We start from the raw sequence: 20,920 nt of genomic DNA, 5'->3' as shown, positions 1-20,920 counted from the left end.
ACCTTTCAGTAACACCAAGAATGCACTCTTTCATTCAGAGGACAGAGGAGGATTGGAGAAGCAGGCTCTCTCCCCCTCGCTGCCTCCACTCTCAGCTCTATCTCCCGGAGCCCGTGGGCCGGGCCTCTCCTGCCCAGCTACCATCAGGGCCTTTGTGCACCAGCCCCTGGTGGCTGTGGGTGATGTGAGCTCAGGCCTGTGACTGGGCAGAGGGGCCTGGAGAAGATGTGAGAGTGGGGAGCCCAGCATGTTGTCAGTGGGGCTACCCATCTGGGCTTGTGGCCGTGTCTCCATGAGGGTTTCTCACCAGCACTTGGGCGGGGTCAGCTCCAAAGCCTCCCCAATTCCTGGTTTTCTTTCCATCCCCTTTCTCTCTGGAGGCATACTTCTCTGGTGGGGACCCTACAAAGCAGAGCTGACTCCAGAACAGGGGAAGTTGTCCTGTTGACTACTTTTTCTCCCTGCAGCAGTGATCTGGACCTGAGAGCAGTTTGCTCTTGACAACTGTTTTTTGGTCCGTGTTCTTGGCATTTGGAATTTTGGGAGCTTAACCTTAAGTGCCTAGAGCCCAGGCCTGTCACTGCCACTGTTGCCTCAGCGAGTAGGCGCCGCTACATTCCTGCCTTGGAAGCCTCCAGAGCCGAGTAGCCCAAGGGCATGGTGGGTCCTGGCAGCAGCTGGGGTGCCTGAGCCCTCAGGATAAAGGGCACCATCTGAGCAGGTTACCTTGGCCGCAGGTAACTGAAGACTGCCCTTGATAATCTCCCTGGCATGTAACATAAAGTCAGCATTTTCTTTCTTTCTTTTTTTTTTTGTCTTTTTAGGGCTACACCCACAGCATATGGAGGTTCCCAGGCTAGGGGTTGAATCAGAGGAAGAGCTGCTGGCCTACACCACAGTTTCAGCAATGTGTAGGATCCGAGCTGAGTCTATAACCTACACCACAGCTCACGGCAACACCAGATCCTTAACCCACTGAGCGAGGCCAGGGATCGAACATGCGTCCTCATGGATGCTAGTCAGAGTCATTTCCTCTGAGTCACGACAGGAACTCCCCGCATTTTCTTTTTCACCTACTTACTGGGAACTTGGCTGACTTGCTCAGCACAGGATCCATTTTCAGTCTGGTGGAGTGTGGCTTCTCGAGCGAATGTGCAGTGTGTGCGGGGTGGGGGAGGGGGTTCCTCCCAGACTGCCTCTCCTTGCAGGGCTTGCTGCTGCTGTGGAGGAAGCTGTATTGGTTCTGTGGAAGCTGACCAGCTGGCTTCCACTTTCCTGAGAAGGGTGGAGGGGCTTTTCTCTAGGGAGACGCAGATTGTAAATCTGAGGGTTGGTGGACAGACAGAGAAGAGAGCTGAATACTCTCAGGGAATTCAGAGTAAAGACCCCCACCCTGCCCCTTGTATCTGATGGTCTGGATCTTAGCTGGATGGGCTCAGGTTTGTGATTCAGCCATGGCTGTGGTCAGACACATACAGATATATGTGTAAAATGTTACCCATCAACTGCTTTTTCTGTTTGTGTGGTGCCAGCTGGCTTTTTATTCCAATGCTATACCTAGCCTTTGCTTTACCGGTGATGAAGGGCACCTTTCCTCTTTTCTATATATTCCACTGTGTGTGTTTGGCTTTCTGCCCACAAAAGCCAGTGCCTGCCTTCCTCAGGGCACACATCATGGTCCCTGGACCCACTGCACATTGAGTCCCCTCACAGCCTCCTTTCCAGAGAGGAGCCTGCTGATGTGTCGGCTCTACTCATGCCCCCTTCCATCTATTCCCTCTCCCACCATCCATCCTTCACTGTCCTCCTAAGGCTGCACTAAGAAATCTGAATTTCTTCTAAGATAGAGGCAGCAAACTTTCTGTGAAGGGCCAGATTATATTTTAGGCTTTGTGGGCTATAGGGTCCCTGCCCCAGCTACTCAGTTCTGCCAGTGTGGCACAGAAGCCCCCAGACCATCTGTAACCATGGGTGTTGCTATGTTCCAATAATTTTATTTACAAAAACAGGCAGAGGACCCACTTGGCCCATAGGCTATAGTTTGGTGACCTCTGCTTTGATACCCCCTAATTTCATTCTGCTCTACAAAATGGTAACTCTCCTAAGCAGAGTGGACCCTTTAGAGCACACTGCTCAGACCGTTTGAGATATGGTTCTAGTGTCAAGTCACTGAGTGGGTCTCCAAGCCTGAGAGCCATGGCATGCCGGGACTGGAATGAGGGCCGACGGCAGGCTAAGCAAGGATCCAGCTTCTGTGTCAGCCTCCTGCAGACCCTGACCCTCTCAGCCAGGACCCTGCAGTTGGCTCTTTTAGAAACCTGAATGGCAGGGATGGAGAGACCCTGCAGAAACAGCATGGGAGGCCCTTGCACAGAAGGCAGGGAGAGGTTAGCACGTGGGGAGAAACTGTCAGTCTTCAGAAGGTGACTCTGGGAGTTCCTGTTGTGTCGCAGTGGTTAACGAATCCGACTAGGAACCATGAGGTTTCGGGTTCGATCTCTGGCCTTGCTCAGTGGGTTAAGGATCCGGCGTTGCCGTGAGCTGTGGTGTAGGTTGCAGACGCGGCTTGGATCCTGCATTGCTGTGGCTGTGGCGTAGGTCGGTGGCTGCAGCTCTGTTTAGACCCCTAGCCTGGGAACCTCTATATGCCGCGGGAAGCAGCCCTAGAAAAGGCAAGAAGGGAACCTGGTGGCAGAGTAGAGCATGACTGTGTCTATAATTTTTTTTTTTTTGATGAAGGTGCTGGGGCCTCATGCAAGCCAACAGAGTCTGTTTCATATTATTGGAAAAGTCCAAGCATACTACAAATGATCAATTTGTAGCTGATCTTGTTTCATTTATATCTCCAATTCACATTCCCGACTCCTCCCCACTGGATGTAAAGAGATCCTGCACAGTTTTGTTGCAGGATTCTCATACAGGGAGACGAGACATGGAGGCTTTTTGCCAGGAAGCAGTGTTTATTCGTGCCAGCACTGGCTCTGCGGATTCATACCCAAAGGCTGAGCCCTGAATGCAGCGGGGCGCAGTCTTATATACCCTCTGTTATTTTTTTTTTTTTTAGCACTTTGGTCCCATTGTCCTTCTTATAAGGTAACATACATTCTATAAATTCTGGTTGGATGGTCTAAGCTACAAAGTTGCACACGGAAAGGATTATGTCATACTGCCACAATGTTGTGCATATGCGTGCACAGCTATTTGTGCACATTACCTTCCCTTTGTTCTGGGAGGGCCCCTACCACAGTTTCGCCAATAAAGGCGTCAGGGTATTTCTTTGAAAAGTATGCTTGAGTCTAAAACTCTTGAACCATCTTCCGGGGCTTGTTTACGGACAGCAGCCCTGGAGTGGAGACCAGCTCTCCTCTGGGCCCCTGGCTCACCACATGGGAGAGGGTTTCTGCTTCAGGGGATGGAGATACAGTCGTGATCTCTGAACTGAGAGGAGAGTTTTCCTCCCCACAATGTTTCTGGAGCTCCTGCTTTACTCTAGTTACAAAGATTTTCAACATACTTTTTTATTCTTTTTTAAAGGACAAAGTTTCTTGATTTAGCAAAAATGTTTTGTTTTTTAAAAATAGCCGCTTTACTTTTCCTGGTCATTTTCCTTGACCAAAATGAACTTGTGTTTCCGTTAAACCCACAATCTAAGAATATGCTAGTCTCAGGCCTCTTCTCCCCTCCTGCACTGTGACATCATGAGCTGCCTGTGACACTGTGCCTGTGTGTCCCAAGGGGCCGGAAACCCAAAGCTCTCTCCTGCCCTTTCGGATGCTTGGTTCCCTGGGTGGGGCTGAGGTCACTACCAGTGTATACTGAGCTGGGTTTGCATTCTTCCTGGTAACCCCAGCCCCTGTGACAGGAGAGCACTGGGAGAGCAGATCGACGAGGACCACCGGCCACCGAGGGCTAGAGAGACACCTCACAGGTCCCAGGTTCAGCAGCAGCATCGCTATCTGGGGGATGTGAGGCAGCGAATCCTAGTGGGACAGATTAGAGCCCAACAGGAACCGGAATTGGTCGGGGCAAGTGCCGGCCGACAGATAAAAGAGGGTAGGTGCCTGCTTCCCCTTCCCACTTCTCTATCTCACTGCTACCTAGGCCTTCTGTATTCTCTCCTTTGTTTTCTTTGTGATAAGATGGAATCTTTGGTATTAGGTGTTCTCTCCCCTCTTAGAGACCAGAGGCTCTTACAGGGGGCTGGGAGCCGGAATAAGCAAGCCACCTTCCTTGCTGCCCCTGGAGGTGATGCACCTCCTGCTCGCTTCTTCACACATGCAGGTTTTTCCAGGCTCTGCTGCTGGCCTGCCTTAGTCTGTGCCCACTGCCGTGCTGGGGTCAGGGGGCCCTGCACTCCCACCGCATCGCCCTGGCCAGCTTTTCACTGTGCAGGTGCTGCTATGGCCGGAGGTGCTAGAGTCCCAGCAGCCACAGGTAGGGAGGGAGGGCTGACCTTCTCTCAGGGTGTTTTTGGTTTGCAGACCATCAGTGGCTGCTCAGAGAAGAGACCTGGCTGCCACAGCAAGACCATGTAGCAGAGAAAGAACTTGAAGCCCCTGTGCCATCTGATTCGTGGTGCCAGACAGACCCTGAGACTCAACCATTCCCCCGGGTCCGAAGCCAGAAGAGGCTGGTGCACCCACAGCTCCTGCGGAAACACGCACTTCGGGTGGCAGAGCAGAAGGTCAAGTGGAGAAGGGCCTCCTTTCAGCTGGAGAGGATTGTTAAGAGGCAGAGGCTGCTGGAGGCCCACAGGAGGCCGGAGCAGCTCAGGGCACTGTGCTGGCTCCAGGATGACCACCCCCGGAGGCCCCTGTTCCAGGCCCCCAACCCTGGTGCCCTGGTCTCAGGGCCTCAGTGTAGAAGCACATGGACCAGGTGCAGTTCTTTGAGCCTCCGAAGGCCCTGTGGCCAGCACTCGGCCCAGCTGCGCAGGTACAGCCAGCAGGCGCGTCGGGAAGCTCTGGCGGAGGTTTACAGCCTCGTCATCTGGGCACTGATCTTTACTTCCCAGGACCTGAGTTTCCTTGGTCTGTGAAATGAACTTTTTCCCTCTTCTGCTCACTCTTTTTTCCCTGTGTTTGATATCTTCTGAGACTGTCTTTTCCCTGATCCCACCCTTGAGTGGCTTTGGTGGTATCTTTTTTTTCTTTTCTTTTTGCATATGGAAATTCCCAGGCTAGGAGTGGAATCAGAGGTACAGCTGCCAGTCTATGTATGCCACAGCCACAGCAACGCTGGATCCCCTACGCACTGAGTGGAGGCCTGGGATCAAACTTGCATCTCCATGGATACTAGTCAGATTCATTTCCACTACACCACAGTGGGAACTCCAGGTGGTATCTTCTTTTTTGTTTGTTTGTGTGTTTGTTTTGGTGGTCTTTTTAGGCCTGCACCCCTAGCGTGTGGAGTTCTCAGGCTGGGGGGTGGAATCAGAGCTACAGGTGCCAGCCTATGCCACAGCCACAGCAACTCGGGATCCAAGCTGCATCTGCAACCCACACCATAGCCCACGGCCATGCCAGATCACCAACCCACTGAGCATGGCCAGGGATCGAGCCCTCACCCTCATGCACATTAATCAGGTTTGCCACCGCTGAGCTACAATGGAACTCTGGTCGTATCTTCTGAGAGAGAATCTCAGCCTCATTTTCCATCTGCTCTAGGCCCTGACTGTCCACTTATGTCTCCCTGTGTGTGTCCTGCCACTACCTCCACCTCATATTGCCTCAAATGACGCTCCGTTCCCACACCCTTCCCACCTCCCCCTCCCATGCTCCCCCTCCCTGGGTCCTGTGAGTTTGCTGACCCCATCCCATGCTGAGCAGTGGAGCGTTGTTTGTGACCCCTGGGTGCCTGTTTGTTTTCTCCTTCACTCACATTTAGTCAAGGTGAGGAGGTGTTATCGCCCAGACTGCTTGGAGCAGAGGACTGTGTCTGCCTCTTTATATCTATGGCCCATAGTAGGTGCACAATTAATGTCTGTCAATGTTATGTTTGTTTGCTCACCAATCTGGTCTTCAGAGTACTAAGCAGTTTTCTTTTTAAAAACTTTTTATTATGTAAAAATTTCCAACATGCGCAAGGTTGAGAGACTTGTATCTTTGTCATCTCCATTCAGCAAATGTCAAGATGTACCATGTTAGCTTTGTCTCCCTTCCTTCCTTTTTCTGATGAAGTATTTTATTTTATTTTATTGCCTTTTTAGGGCCGCACCTACAGCATATGGAAGTTCCCAGGCTAGGGGTCTAATCTGAGCTGCAGCTTCCAGCCTACACCACAGCCACATCAATGCTGTATCCTTAACCCACTGAGTGGGGCCAGGGATTGAACCCGAGTTCTCATGGATACTAGTCAGGTTCGTTATTGCTAAGCCACAATAGGATCTCCAGATAAATTATTTATTTATTTTTAAAATTATTTCCCCAATACATTTTTTTTTCTACTGTACAGCATGGTGACCCAGTGACACACACATATACACATTCTATTTTCTCACATTATCATACTCCATCATAAGTGACTAGACATAGTTCCCAGTGCTACATAGCAGGATCTCATTGCTAATCCGTTCCAGAGGCAATAGTTTGCATCCATTAACCTGAAACTCCCAATCCACCCCACTCCCTCCCCCTCCCCCTTGGCAACCACAAGTCTGTTCTCCATGTCCATGATTTTCTTTTCTGTGGAAAGGTTCATTTGTGCCCTATATTAGATTCCAGTTATATGTGATATCATATGGTATTTGTCTTTCTCTTTCTGACTTACTTCACTCAGTATGAGAGTCTCTAGTTCCATCCATGTTGCTGCAAATGGCATTATGTTGTTCTTTTTTATGGCTGAGTAGTATTCCATTGTGTATACATACCCCCTCTTCCTAATCCAATCATCCGTTGATGGACATTTGTGTTGTTTCCATGTCTTGGCTATTGTGAACAGTGCGGCAATGAACATGTGGTGCATGTGTCTTTTTTAAGGAAAGTTGTTTGATATATGCCCAAGTGTGGGATTGCTGGGTCATATGGTAGTTCTACGTATAGATTTCTAAGGTACCTCCATACTGTTCTCTGTAGTGGTTGTACCAGCTTACATTCCCACCAACAGTGCAGGAGGGTTCCCTTTTCTCTACACCCCTCCAGCACTTGTTATTTGTGGACTTAGGAATGATGGCCATTCTGACTGGTGTGAGGTGATATCATGGTAGTTTTGATTTGCATTTCTCAAATAATCAGGGATGTTGAGCATTTTTTCATGTGCTTGTTGGCCATCTGTACACCTTCCTTGGAGAAATGTCTATTCAGGTCTTTTGCCCTCTTTTCCATTGAGTTGTTGGCTTTTTTGCTGTTAAGTGGTATAAGTTGTTTGTATAGTTTAGAGATTAAGCCCTTGTCAGTTGCATCATTTGAAACTATTTTCTCCCATTCTGTAAGTTGTCTTTTTGTTTTCTTTTTGGTTTCCTTTGCTGTGCAAAAGCTTGTCATTTTGATTAGGTCCCATTGGTTTATTTTTGCTTTTATTTCTGATACTTTGGGATACTGACCTGAGAAGATATTCATAAAGTTGATGTCAGAGACTGTTTTTCCCATGTTTTCTTCCAGGAGTTTGATGGCGTCTTGTCTTATATTTAAGTCTTTCAGCCATTTTGAGTTTATTTTTGTGCATGGTGTGAGGGTGTGTTCTAGTTTCATTGATTTGCATGCAGCTGTCCATGTTTTCCAGCAATACTTGCTGAAAAGACTATCTTTTTCCTGTTTTATGTTCTTGCCTCCTTTGTCAAAGATGACTTGCTTGTAGGTGTCTGGGTTTATTTCTGCATTCTCTATTCTGTTCTATTGGTCTGTATGTCTGTTTTGGTACCAGTACCACACTGTTTTGATGACTGTGGCTTTGTAATATTGCCTAAAGTCTAGGAGAGTTATGCCTCCTGCTTGGTTTTTTTTTTTTTTTTTTTTTTGTCTTTTGTCTCTTGTCTCTTTTGTTGTTGTTGTTGTTGTTGTTGTTGCTATTTCTTGGGCCGCTCCCGCGGCATGTGGAGGTTCCCAGGCTAGGGGTTGAATCGGAGCTGTAGCCACCAGCCTACGCCAGAGCCACAGCAACGCGGAATCCGAGCCGCGTCTGCAACCTACACCACAGCTCACTGCAACGCCAGATCCTTAACCCACTGAGCAAGGGCAGGGACTGAACCCGCAACCTCATGGTTCCTAGTCGGATTCGTTAACCACTGCGCCACTACGGGAACTCCCTGCTTGGTTTTTGTTCTTCAAAATTGCTTTGGCAAATCTGGGTCTTTTATGCTTCCATATAAATTTTTAGCTTGTTTGTTCTAGTTCTGTGAAAAATGTCCTAGGTAATTTGATAGGGATTGCATTGAATCTGTAGATTGCTTTGGGTATTATGGCCATTTTTACAATATTAATTTTTCTAACCCAGGAGCATGGAATATCTTTCCATTTCTTTACATCTTCTTTAATTTCCTTGATTAATATTTTATGTTTTTTATTTTTTTAAATTTTTTTGTCTTTTTGCTATTTCTTGGGCCGCCCCTGCGGCATATGGAGGTTCCCAGGCTAGGGGTCGAATCGGAGCCATAGCCACCGGCCTACGCCAGAGCCACAGCAACGCGGGATCCAAGCCGCGTCTGCAGCCTACACCACAGCTCATGGCAATGCCGGATCCTTTAACCCACTGAGCAAGGGCAGGGACTGAACCCTCAACCTCATGGTTCCTAGTCGGATTCGTTAACCACTGCGCCACGATGGGAACTCCATTTTTTTTTTTTGTCTTGATTAATATTTTATAGTTCTCAGCATATAAGTCCTTTACCTCCTTGGCCAGGTGTATTCTCAGGTATTTGATTTTTTGGGGTGCAATTATAAAAGGTATTGTATTTTTGTATTCCTTTTCTAATATTTCATTGTTAGTATACACAAATGCGCCTGATTTCTGAATGTTAGTCTTATATCCTGCTACTTGGTTGAATTTGTTGATCAGTTCAAGTAATTTTTGAGTTGAGTCCTTAGGGTTTTCTATGTATAGCATCATGTCATTTGCATACAGTGACAGTTTTACGTCTTCTCTTCCTATTTGGATGCCTTTTATTTCTTTTGTTTGTCTGATTGCTGTGGTTAGGACTTCCAATGCTATGTAGAAAAACAGTGGTGAGAGTAGGCGTCCCTGTCTTGTTCCAGATTTTTTTTTTTTTTGTCTTTTTTTTTTTGTTGTTGTTGTTGTTGCTATTTCTTGGGCTGCTCCCACGGCATATGGAGGTTCCCAGGCTAGGGGTTGAATCGGAGCTGTAGCCACCAGCCTACGCCAGAGCCACAGCAACGCGGGATCCGAGCCGCGTCTGCAACCTACACCACAGCTCACGGCAACGCCGGATCGTTAACCCACTGAGCAAGGGCAGGGACCGAACCCGCAACCTCATGGTTCCTAGTCGGATTCGTTAACCACTGCGCCATGACGGGAACTCCTTGTTCCAGATTTTGGTGGGAAGGCTTTCAGCTTTTCTCCACTGAGTATTATATTTGCTGAGTGTTTGTCATAAATGGCTTTAATTATGTTAAGGAATGTTCCCTCTATACCCACTTTGGTAAGAGTTTGTTAAATGCTTTTTCTGCATCTATTGAGATGATCATGTGGTTTTTGACCTTTTTTTGTTAATGTGGTATATGACGTTGATTTATTTGCGTATGTTGAACCATCCTTGTAAACCTGGGATAAATCCCACCTGGTCATGGTGTACGATCTTTTTGATATGTTGTTGGACTCAGTTAGCTAAAGTTTTGTTGAGAATTTTTGCGTCTGTATTCATCAAAGATATTGGCCGATAGTTTTCTTTTTTGGTGGTATCTTTCAGATAAAGTATTTTAAAGCAACTGCTAGACCTCATGTCATTTTTAATCCTACATCAAGTATACACTTCTGAAATATAAGGACTTTTCTTATAACTACATTGTCATCACACCCAACAAAATTAAGATGAAATTACTCTGTATAATCAAAAACCTGGGCCATATCCAAGTTTCTCCAACTGTTTCAAATATATATATATATATATTTATAGTTCATTTAAATTATGATTTTTAAATCCAATATGATTTACATACTGAATATGGTTGTTATGTCTTTTAAGCTTATTTTAATCATTTTAATTTTTTTCTTCATATCAAATTTCTTTAAGAAACTGGGTCAGTTCTGTAAAATACACCCCTGTATAGATGTGTTTCTTTGAATCGTTACAGCACTGGTCAAGTAGTTCTCATCCTCATGTTGCCTATTAACTGGAAGTTTTCCCTAAAGATATGATGACATTCAGATTCAGTTAAACATTTTTATAAAGTAAAGATACCTGGGGCTTCTTTGAGGGTCAGTACAATAGTCCACAGTTTCCTCGTGTACCTGGACAGCTTTTTTCTGACACCAGACATTATATCACATTAGGGACAGTGACATTGGCCTAATTTTAAGCCTCTTTTGGAGGAAACTAAGTGGGACTTTATATTCCCCCGTCAGTAGGTAGTAGGGGCCTCTTACTTTCCTGAGATGGCTTTCATTGTCTCCACAGTGTTTTCCTGAATCAGGATTCCTCCACCACGTTACCTCCTCTGCCTGACCCTACTGACCAATTATCAGAGAAAATCCCCTCAGAAGAGTATGTACCCCAAGCTGCTTCCTACCCCCCAAGGATGGTGCATTTCAGCAAGCATGCCCTCTGTTCCTCAGGCGAGGAGCAGCTTTGCACAGCCAAGAAGGGCCTGGTCAAGAAGAGAGCCTCAGCCCCAGGCACCTGCCTCACCACGAGCTCCGGGTCTGCCAGCGATCAGCAAATTGAGGGAGTGGGTAAGCAGCCCTACGCAGTAGCCCCGAGTTTAGCGTCTTAGGGCTGGTCAGCTCACAGGATGAACCAGGGGCCCTCACCCCTTCCACCCAGACCAGGAGGGCCAAGGGACTAGCTGACTGTGGCCACACACCATCCCTGGGCAAAAAGAAGGGAACCTCGGGCCCCACGAGGCTGCTACGGGAACCAGTTTTAGTTCCTCACATCCCTGTGGACCTAAACAGGCAGCTAGGAGTGGAAAGGCAGCCAAGACTTTCCGGGCAAAATCCATACCACCTTCTCCATACAGAGCATCACAAAGGAAGCAGAGGGAGTTCCCATCTTGGCTCAATGGTTAACGAACCAGACTAGCATCCATGAGGACACAGGTTTGATCCCTGGCCTTGCTCAGTGGGTTAAGGATCTGGCGTTGCTGTGAGCTGTGGTGTAGGTCGCAGATGTGGCTCGGATCCCATGTTGCTGTGGCTCTGGTGTAGGCCGGCGGCTACAGCTCCAAATGGACCCCCAGCCTGGGAACCTCCATATGCCGTGGGTGCGGCCCTAAAAAAAGATGAAAAGACAAACAAACAAAACCAAAAACAAAACAAACCCCAAAAAACCCCAAATAAAAGGCAGCAGAGGGTCCTGGCAGTTAGGGTCAGGGATGCTGCCCAAAAGTCCTCTTGTTTGCCCCATGACAGCCCTTTGAAGAGGCAGCACAGTGCAGGGAGACCCAGACACTGTGGCCTCACTCATAGATGCCAGCCCAGTAGTAGATCATGCAGGAGAAAAAACTAGTGACTTTCCTGATGCAGAGAGAAGTTACTCAGTGGATTCTCTCTCCCATGTCTGTGCCAAAGCCCTTACAGAGTCACTGAAGCTGGAGGAGCCCCAGTGGAAGGAGCAGGATCTCCCAGAGCCTGAGAACTCCGAAAGTGATGACAGCCAAATATCTGCAGACTCGCTGGCCGAGAAGGGGTACCAAAGCCCACAGGACAGCCCAGGGGACAGTTATCTCACCCTCGGCCGCAGCCACCTCAGGGCCAGGGCTCAAGCCTCTGTGAAGGGCTTCACCACATCCTCAGGCAGTGGACTACTCACCCAGACTCACAGGAGCTTTTCCCTCGATAGCCTGATCGGTGCTGAGGAAGAACTGGGGGATGATCAGCAAGAGGAGCCTTTTCTCAGTGCTGGTGCTGCTGACGAGATGCCCGCAGAGACTTTCTGGCACCTGCAGACCTTCAGTCTGCCAACAGGGGACAAGGAGGCAGCATGCAGGCTTGGTTCAGTTAGCCACAGAACCGGAGCCAGGCTGGACACTGTCCTGCCAGTGAGCGGTTCATTTTACCTGGAGCCCCAGCCCCGCTGTGAGCAGCCTGAGTTGGTGGTGGAGGCAAGCTCCTCAGAACAGGCTGTGCAGCTTTCAAGAGGGAGCCCTCTGGTGTCCATGGATTCCTGGTTCTCCTGTGACTCCAAGATCAATCCCAGCAGCCCCCCAGATTCTTTATGTCCAAGTCCTAATGGCCAGGATTTTCAGCCCTGTGGTTGGGAGAGGCCTGGATACTGGCGAAATATGGAGGCACTGAAGTCATCAGGTACAGAAACAGCCCTGCCCCACAGCCCTGGGGCTGAGCCACCCTCCTCTGTCAGAGGTGTGTACCCGGTCCCTGCTTCCAATTCGTCCAGGCTGTCCCTCTGGGGCTCTTCCAGGCTTCTGCAGCCAGGAGTTGAGGGCACCTTTCAGGCCAGAAGTGTCTCTGACCCAGCCCAGCAGGGCTTCTCTGAAGCATCCAGCTCGAGTGGGTCAAGCTTGTTGGCTGCCTCTGCCACCTCATTCACTTATGTGGGCAGCACCCGTGAGAGAGACTGGGCTGCCCTTCAGCAGAAGTACCTCCTTGAACTGTCTTTTCCTGTTTTGGAGGCCACAGGAGAGCCCCGGCCAGTCTGCCCCTCCCTCCAGGAAGACTCTGGTTCCCTGACCCAAGTTTCTGGCAGGGGAGGAGATGCTGTATTGCCAGTTGGTCCTGGGGTATCTGGCAGCCTGGATGTCAACAGTTCTCCTGTCCATCTGTCCAAAATTAGGCGTTTGAGAGCAGAGAAAGAACAGGACAGTCTGAGTGTTGAGGTAGAGGGTACTTCAGATTTCTTTACAACTAGTGAGAAAGAGGTGAGTTACAGTGGAGCTTATTCAGCAGACGTAGAATCATCAACTTCTGGAGCCACAAATGCCCGGGTCTCTGCAGCCGAGAGCAGGATAGAACATTCCATGATGGAAGCACCAGAAGTCAAGCAGAACAGCTTGGAGGTATCCTCTCAGAGTAGTGAGAAACCTGGACCGATAACTTCCTCTGATGAATGTTTTGTCCTGAAGAACCCTTGTCACCATATCGTCACCATAGCCACCAAAGACCCCCACTGGCCACAAGCAGAGCAATTAGGTCAGAACAGCCACCCCCCCTCACAGGACGAGAAGACAGACTCCCAGGAGAGCTCCAAGGAGGCGGGTGAAAGACGCAGCAGGCTTTCCTTCACCTTCCCGTCAGGGCCAGAGCTGTACCTCCATTCTGCTCCCTGGAATCCACTCCCATCTTCCCTGCAGCCCCCTCCCTTGGAGACCTTCTATGTGACCAAAAGCCGGGATGCCCTGACAGAAACCGCCTTGGAGATCCCGGCTTTCAGAGAAGTGAGGATACCTTCCCCACCTGCCAGGGAAGCCTGGGGCTTTAGCCATGAGCACCAAGTCCTCCAAAATGTTTACATGAAGAAAAAATCACCAGTGTTGTTACCGAATTCCAAGATTACCTCATCTCAGCAGGTCACAGAGGAGAGGCCCATTGATCTGACCACCAAGCAAGTCTGCAGAGAAAAAGGAGAAAGACCTGGAAATGTTGAAGAAGAAAGCCATAATTCAGTTTACTTTTTTGTCACTCAAAACAGACATTTTCTTCCATCTACCGAGATAAAAATAGGTGAATTTGAAAATGAAGCTGGAATTTTAAATAAACACAGGCTTCCAACGCTCAAGCCAGGAGAAAAGGCCTACTGCAGTGTTTCCTCAAGCAGCTGTGGGTCTAGAGAGCCTCTCCTTTGTGAATCAGAGGCAGATAAGGAAGAAGAGCAGGGGCAGAATGCAGTCTTCAGACAGTCCCAGGCCTTTGACACCAAGAGACAGTGTCCTTCTGGGTTCAGGTCTGATTTCATCCATAGAACCTTCAGTTTAGGCCTTGACAAGGACATGCAAGGGGAAGATGCTCTTCCCCTGAAGTCCAGATTGGTACATCATAGAGTAAGCAGCCCGGAGACCTCAGCCCAGGATGAGAGGCCAGCCCACAAGGGGGAAGGGAAGAATGAACCCAAGCTTCTTAGAAAAGCTCTCCATCCCAGAGACAGCTCCAGAGGGTTTAAGCTTCCACAGGCAAAGTCTGCCTTTGAAAGACTCCACTCAGTTACATGCTCTCAGGAAAGAAGCCTCGGTGAACGTATGGTCCCTGCAAAGCCACAAGAAACTTGGCTAAACCCCAAGGAAGAACCTCCTGGAAAGAAGCGCAATAAAAGAGTTAATAATGCTGATGAGATGGCTAGGCTAATTAGGAGTGTAATGCAGCTGGAAAACAGCATCTTGGAAATGGAATCCAGGCAGAGTAAGCAGCTGTGTGCGTCCTACACACTGGGAGTCAGTGGGGAGTGCGTGTCCCAGGACCAGAAGCACCAGGAGATGGCCAATGATGTACTAAGGCCAGGCAGCTCTGGAAACCACCAGTCCTTCAAGGATCAGCCATCTGCTCTAAGAGGGACAGCTGATGTCACCTTTGGGGACGGTGAAGCCGGGGAGGTGGAGGTTCACAGTAGAGCTGGGAAAGATCCCCAGGTGTGCGACGCCAGGTCTGTGAGAGGGCACACCTACCCAGCTGTGTTAGACAGCCCCACCGGGGACACTCTTGACCATTCAGGGATCTGTACAGTTTTCAGAGAGCCTACCGGCACTGGTGCTGATCCAAGGAGAACAAAAGCACCGGCTGGAGCTGTGTCATCGCAGCCCAGGCCTCAGAGGACTTCCGAGGCAGGCAGGCAGTCCTGTGGCTTGGGAAGTCTGGAGGCGCTGGAGGTTGTGAAGGGATTTCAGGAAAGCCAACCTGCCAAAGGCGTGTATAGCTCTAAGCAAGACGAGCTGAAAATTCAGGGCCGAATTGAAGAAATGGTTGTATCAAGAGGGAGCCTGCACGAGGGAAACAGAGTGGTCTCATTGACTCACAAACTCCCTGGGCCGTGCCAGCATTGGGAGGACACATTTTTCAGCCAAGAGAGCAGCCTGTTGCTGAGCCAGCCAGACTCCTGTACGGCTCCTCGCCAAGACCTGAGTAATACTTTGCCCTTGAATTCAGCAAGGCTGCCAAGAAGCTATCCTCATGCACCTGATGCTATAGGCATCCCTTCTGTTGTCTACGTGCTGGATCCCACCATGTTGAAAATGCCCACCAGCCCCTTGGTAACCGGAGTGAGGTGTCAGGACCAGAGTGGGGATCCTGGATGCCACGGCCCGCGGGGAGACATTGGAGGGGTCCCCTCTGTGGCACACCCTGCTTGGGCTGGGTCTGTGATATCCATGGCTGCAGGATCTCATGGTCAGTCCAGTGCACCAGAGAGCATTACTCTGGGGGCAGAGGGCAGGAGATCAGAAAGCACCAGTCCCCAGGACCACAGAGGGGACTTCAGAAGCACCTCAATGGGCTTGAGTAGCAGGGCAGGTTCTCCATCTGAAGCCGAGACAGCTGTACAAAGAGGACCAGAGAGAGCCAGCTCCCTGAACAGGGCCTCTGGCCCACTAGAAAGGAGGGCTGGCTGCCCCTTAGAAGAGGGGAGCACCCGAGGCCTGGTGATGAGCCAGAAGGCGGAGGAGGAGGCCAAGGACCCTGGGCCCACCTGTGGTTTTTTCTCAGCACCGGCGTCCCTGCGGCAGGTGCCTCAGCCAGAGCCCTCTGCCCGTCCACCCTCACGCCTGGTTGTTTTGGGAGAGATGGGACAGGCAGAGGCCCAGCGGAAGCAGCCTCATGATGTGGTGACTAGGGGCACAGTCCTTTGTTACAGTGAGACTTTGTTAGAACCTGAAGGTTCTTCAGGGGCCCCTGGCAGGCCTCAGCATCCACAGATGTCCCAGTCAATGTCAGACAGGGCCAGACATGAGGGGGAAGCACAGGGACTCCATGTGGCACCTCTCTCTGCTGAACCAGGACACCTGTCCATTGATGAGAGGACATCCGTCCTTCAGGCCACACCCCCCTCTACAGACAGCTTTTGCCCTCTGCTCAATGCAGACACTCACCCGGGGCCACAGTGTCCCTCACGGCCTTCTTCTCGTGCTGACCCTGCTCTGGGTAAAAGCCATCGTAACGGGAAATTGGAACATTTCCTGGGAGCAGGTGAACAGTCTGTATGTCACTCTACCTCTTTTGAAATGATAGAGCAAAAAGAAGCAACCAGAAGATCTTCTGCTGATCCTTTGGGCTCAAACAGTCTTCCTCCTTCAGCAGCTGTGGAGGAGGCCAGGAGGGTAAAAACAGAGGGAGTAGAGGCTGCCTTAGCTTCTCAAGCCCCTTGTGATGATGCTGGTGGGATTCCACGTGGGGGAGGCCAATCCACTGCCCATCAGGAGGCTGCTGAGGATGTGTCCTCTGGTGGTCAGGAGAGCAGCCCAGTCCAGCAAGAACCTGGGACTCTGGACAACATGAGGGAAGGAGGTCCTGGTAACTTCCTAATGTCTGCACAGGGAAGAAAACCAACCAGTTTGGAAAGTCACCAAGATGTCCAGAATCCTGGCAGCCTCTCAGGGCCTAACCAAGGCCAGGTCCAATGCCTTGAGCCTCCCACCGGCTTGGAAGGGAGGGTGAGTCCTAAGCAGGGTATTGTCCTGCCTGGAGCCCTGAGGGGAGTGGAACCCGAAGCTCCCTTGCAGCAGCGTGTGAAGCAGGAGGGCAGTGTCAGCTCTGGGCCGGCAGAGGACTGCAGGGCCGGCGGGGAAGGTCCCAGGCCAATCCCACTGCTAGCTCCCAGCCCCGGGGCAGTTAGAGAGGACACCCCACACCGATGCCTGCAGCAAAGCCCAGATTCTGTTGTCTTCTTGGGGAGCACTGGAGGCGGAAGGACCCTTGGTCCGTCTGGGGGGCTAGGAGGCAGCAAATCTCATCCTCCCCAGCACCTGTGCAGCCCCCAGCCCATTGCTTCCCAGGGCCATGCCTCCCCTTCCTCCGATTCACTGTGTTACAGAGGTGGTGACCTGGGCAGCTGGGCCTCCAAGGCTGCCCCACATATGTGTCATTCACCCTGTATGGAGCCTCTAGGGGCTGGGGAGTGGACAAGAGGGGAGAGCGCCATTGCAGGGACCCTGACATGCTCTTGGGACACGACCTTGAACCCAAAGACATTAATGTGGAGTTGGGGCCAGCAGACAGCAGCCCTCTGGAGCCCCCAGCTGCTGCTGCTGACCTGCCTCTGGCTCAGGGCTGCAGCTCCCCTTCTGCCCCAGATGTGAGGACAGGTTCCCTCAGCTGCTCAGTTGCTGATGGAAGCTCCAGGTCAGTTGGAAATCCTGAGAAAAAGCTTGAGGAGAGGAAAGCCAGCACCGAGCTTGAGGCTGCCGCTTTCCGCACAGGCAGGAGCTCTGAGCCACCCAGGGGGTTTCAGGACAGTTGTGCTGGTGGCCAAAGTGCACAGGGCTCTCAACCCAAACCACAACAGCCCTCAACAGCTGGTGGACAACACAGTGAGCCGCTGGTGGGGCCACAACATGGATGTTTGGGAAACACCATCAGTTGCCTTCCAGAGAAGACACAGCTTTCTACGGAGTTCAGGGATCACCGTGGCTTGGATCCCAAAGCCAAATATGTAGCAAAGTTTAAGTACATCCCCAGTCCCCAGGCTGACAGCCCCTGGGAGGAGGAGGAACAGCAGAGAGACTGGGCTTCAGGTGGTGGTGAAGACCCTGCCTGGAACAGGAGCCCCCCGCCTCCTGAGGAAGACAGCTCAGACATCCGTCACATTGGCGGTACAGGCAGAGAGCAGATGGCTGAGGCCAGGCCCCCTGTGTCCAAGACACTCTCATCAGGCTGCAGAGGCTCAGCCACTGTCCCCTTGGAGCAATGTGGAGCACCTCAGCCTGTGGCCCGGGTTCCTGCACAGGCCTCTTCTGGCGGGGACCAGCCAGCGCCCCACCACCGGTGCGCCCTTCCTGTGCTTGCTGTCTTCTCTGGCCCTGAACACTTGAGACCCCAGTTCTCTGTGATCAGCTCTTCCCAGTCACTTCAGAAGCTGAACTTGAGCGTGGAGCCACCTTCCCTCACAGATGAGGATGTGCAGGAGCCTAGCAGACTATGGACCCCACTTCCCGGGGGCTCTTCCTCAGGAATGTCTTCGGTGGCAAGACCATCTGTGAAAACTGAGGGCTGTGATCAGGGAGCCTCCGGTGATTTGGACAAGAGCACCGCTGATCCCAGGCACCTGCCACCTGCGCCCCCTCCTCACCCAGGGATGGCACATCCCCCGTGTGTGCCAACCCCCAACTTCACGGCCAGCCAGCTGTCTGGTTCTCTGGAACAGGCCTGGCCAGGAGAGCCAGAGAGACTGGGTGCCCAGGCCAGACCTGGGGAGCTATGCTCTGGAGCGGGCACAGAAGACCTGCTCTTTGGCTCCAGCGATATCCACCCCCGTGTCCTGCCCTGGCATCCCGCGGGGCCTGAGCGTGTTGGCTGGAAGCAGTGTGTGTTTGGCGGTATGGTCGATGTCTCCCGGGGCTGCAAATCCCAGTGCTGCAACACGGATGGCGTAGAAGGCCAGGACTCCGCATTCCACTCCTGCCCCAGTACCTGCGCCAGCGCCTGCGGCCTGGCCAGCACACACAGCACCGAAAACACCCAAGGTTCCCATCAGGCCTGGAAAGTGTGGGGTTCCTCGTTTGCCCTGGGGAACCCCTACGCGCTGGCCAGCTCTGGAGGGACAGCCCCCACCAAGGGCCCTAACAAAAGAGTCCAGTTCCTGGGCAGCCCTGGTGAAGCGGGCTGTCTGAGGAAGGAGCTGCCCTTGACAGAAGGAAGTGCTGTAGGTCCAGTGGATGAGGTTATGATGTTGTGTCCCTCAGAGGCCCATGGCCCTGTGGGACCGCCTGGGATGAGCACCTTGGAGCAGGGCACACAGACCCTGGGCTCCGGGCCCCACGGGAACCATCCTGCCATCTGCTGTGCCCAGTCAGATGCGGCCTCCTGGGCCAGCATGCACAGCCTGTCTCTCCGCCTCTCGCAGCTCCTACACAGCACCTCAGAGCTGCTGGGGAGTCTCTCCCAGCCAAGTGTGGCTGAAAGGGAGTGGAATACCAAGAGGGAGACTCCAGATGAGGCGCCCCAGGCCCTTATGATGGACAGCTGTACCCAGACCACCATGGATGAGGGAATCCAGACCGACCTGGCCTCACCACCTCTGCACCTCCAGGCCCCAGAGGCCAACCCTCAGAAGGTCGATGTAGTCCTCGAGGGGCTGGGCCCAGATATTTCCATCACATCGCAAGAAAAGGGACATGTCCTGGGGACACTTGAGAAAAGAGAAGCAGAGGAAACAGTACGGAAAACTGTGGGGCTGCAAGATCTTCAGGAAGAAAGCACTCAATGCAGGTCCCGGAGCCCTCTAGAACCCTCGTCCCACTTGAGCTTTTGGAAAGGCTGCTTTGGGCAGAACCTGCCTTCCCTGAGCCCCCAGGCTTCTCCTGATGCCTCCCCACCTCCCAGCTCCCAGCCAGAGGAACCCTCTTCTCTGGCTGGCAGCAGCCCTGGCACAGCTCTCCCCTCAAAGCCTTGCACCCACACTTTGGAGTCTCTTGGGGAGCCCAGGGTTCTGAAGAAGCAGGGCCTCTCAAGTGCCCTGCTGGTGGACAGGGCCTCCTCTCCCATCCTTACCCTTAGCGCCCACACCCAAGGGTTGGGGCTCCCCTCAGGTGCTTTGTGTCTCAGCACCCCCTTGGCTCATTCCCTTGAAGGCCACCAGAAGCTCATCTCCAGCCCAAGCCTTCCCCTTTATGCCCCCAGGCCTCCAATGGGTAATTCTCAAGCCACCGATGAGTCAGCTGACACTCAGAGAGTGGGGGCTCTGTGTGGAGAAGGCAAAAGTTCCTCAGAAGGGGGTGATCGCAGGCCCTCCCAGGAGGTGAGCTCCCAAGGCAGCCCACGGCCAAGCGCAAAACTCCAAGTTCGTTTCGTGGAGCAGCCCCCACGGGAGCAGCAGCAGCAACAGCAGCCGGGGACTACCACTGGGGGCCCCAGCAGACTGCGTCCTCCACCCACCAGGAGCCAGACTCACAGGCTGGCCCTCGGCTTCGGGCCTGAGGACACGGCCTCCCTAGAATGTGGCCCACTGAGCAGTAGGGGGCCGAGTCAACGGTGGAGCAGGACAGAGAATGGGTGTGTGAGCTCAGCATCTCCAGCGGAGCCACGGCCTGCTCTGCACGATTCCTTCTCCTGGGAAGGCCTCCAGCGCCACAGCCCCTGCCCTTTCTCTGAAGTGACTCATACTCCAGGGCTCCAGGGTTACATCTTGGGCCCAACTGAGGCCTGCCAACCTGAGGGGCCACTGCACCCCAGTTCCCGGATGTGCATGGACCAGAACCTGAGGGACCTTCCCATGCATAACAAATTTAGCGACTGGTGTGGGGTTCAGGATGGCTCTCCCAGGGAGCCAGGTGTGATGGATTTGCCGGGAACCGGGCGTGACTGTGGCTCTGGAGAGCAGGGCCAGAGGCCCGCACAACCTCCTGATGACCAGAGCCAGGCCGAGTGGTCCAAGAGGGAGCAGATCCCCCTGCAGGTAGGGGCCCGGAGCCTCTCACTCAGCGTGGAGCTCACAGAAGCGAAACTGCACCACGGCTTCGGGGAGACAGACGCCCTGCTGCAGGTGCTGCAGAGCGGGACGGGGGAGGCGCTCACTGCTGAGGAGGAGCCACGTACCCGGTGAGGGCCCAGCCTGGAGTGGGGCACGAGGGATGGGCCGAGAGGAAAGAGAATGGGGAAGGCTAACAGTTGTCTGTTCCTTCTCTCCGGCTCATCCTGGGATCTTCCTGCAATCAGA

General features: G+C 52.1%; 1 protein-coding gene across 1 annotated transcript in view; it reads left to right on the top strand.

Moving 5' to 3' along the window:
- STARD9 (StAR related lipid transfer domain containing 9) overlaps positions 1 to 20,920 on the top strand; it is a 152,577-nt gene that overhangs the window by 106,817 nt on the left and 24,840 nt on the right. Inside the window, 5 exon segments of the mRNA XM_021097164.1 lie at positions 3,863 to 4,053; positions 4,482 to 4,935; positions 10,568 to 10,842; positions 11,680 to 17,090; positions 17,093 to 20,802. Coding sequence (XP_020952823.1) covers positions 3,863 to 4,053; positions 4,482 to 4,935; positions 10,568 to 10,842; positions 11,680 to 17,090; positions 17,093 to 20,802 — 10,041 coding nt within the window.

This window comes from Sus scrofa, chromosome 1 (assembly GCF_000003025.6).
Source record: "Sus scrofa isolate TJ Tabasco breed Duroc chromosome 1, Sscrofa11.1, whole genome shotgun sequence".
NCBI lineage: Eukaryota > Metazoa > Chordata > Mammalia > Artiodactyla > Suidae > Sus > Sus scrofa.
This window is presented reverse-complemented; position numbering and strand designations above follow the sequence as displayed.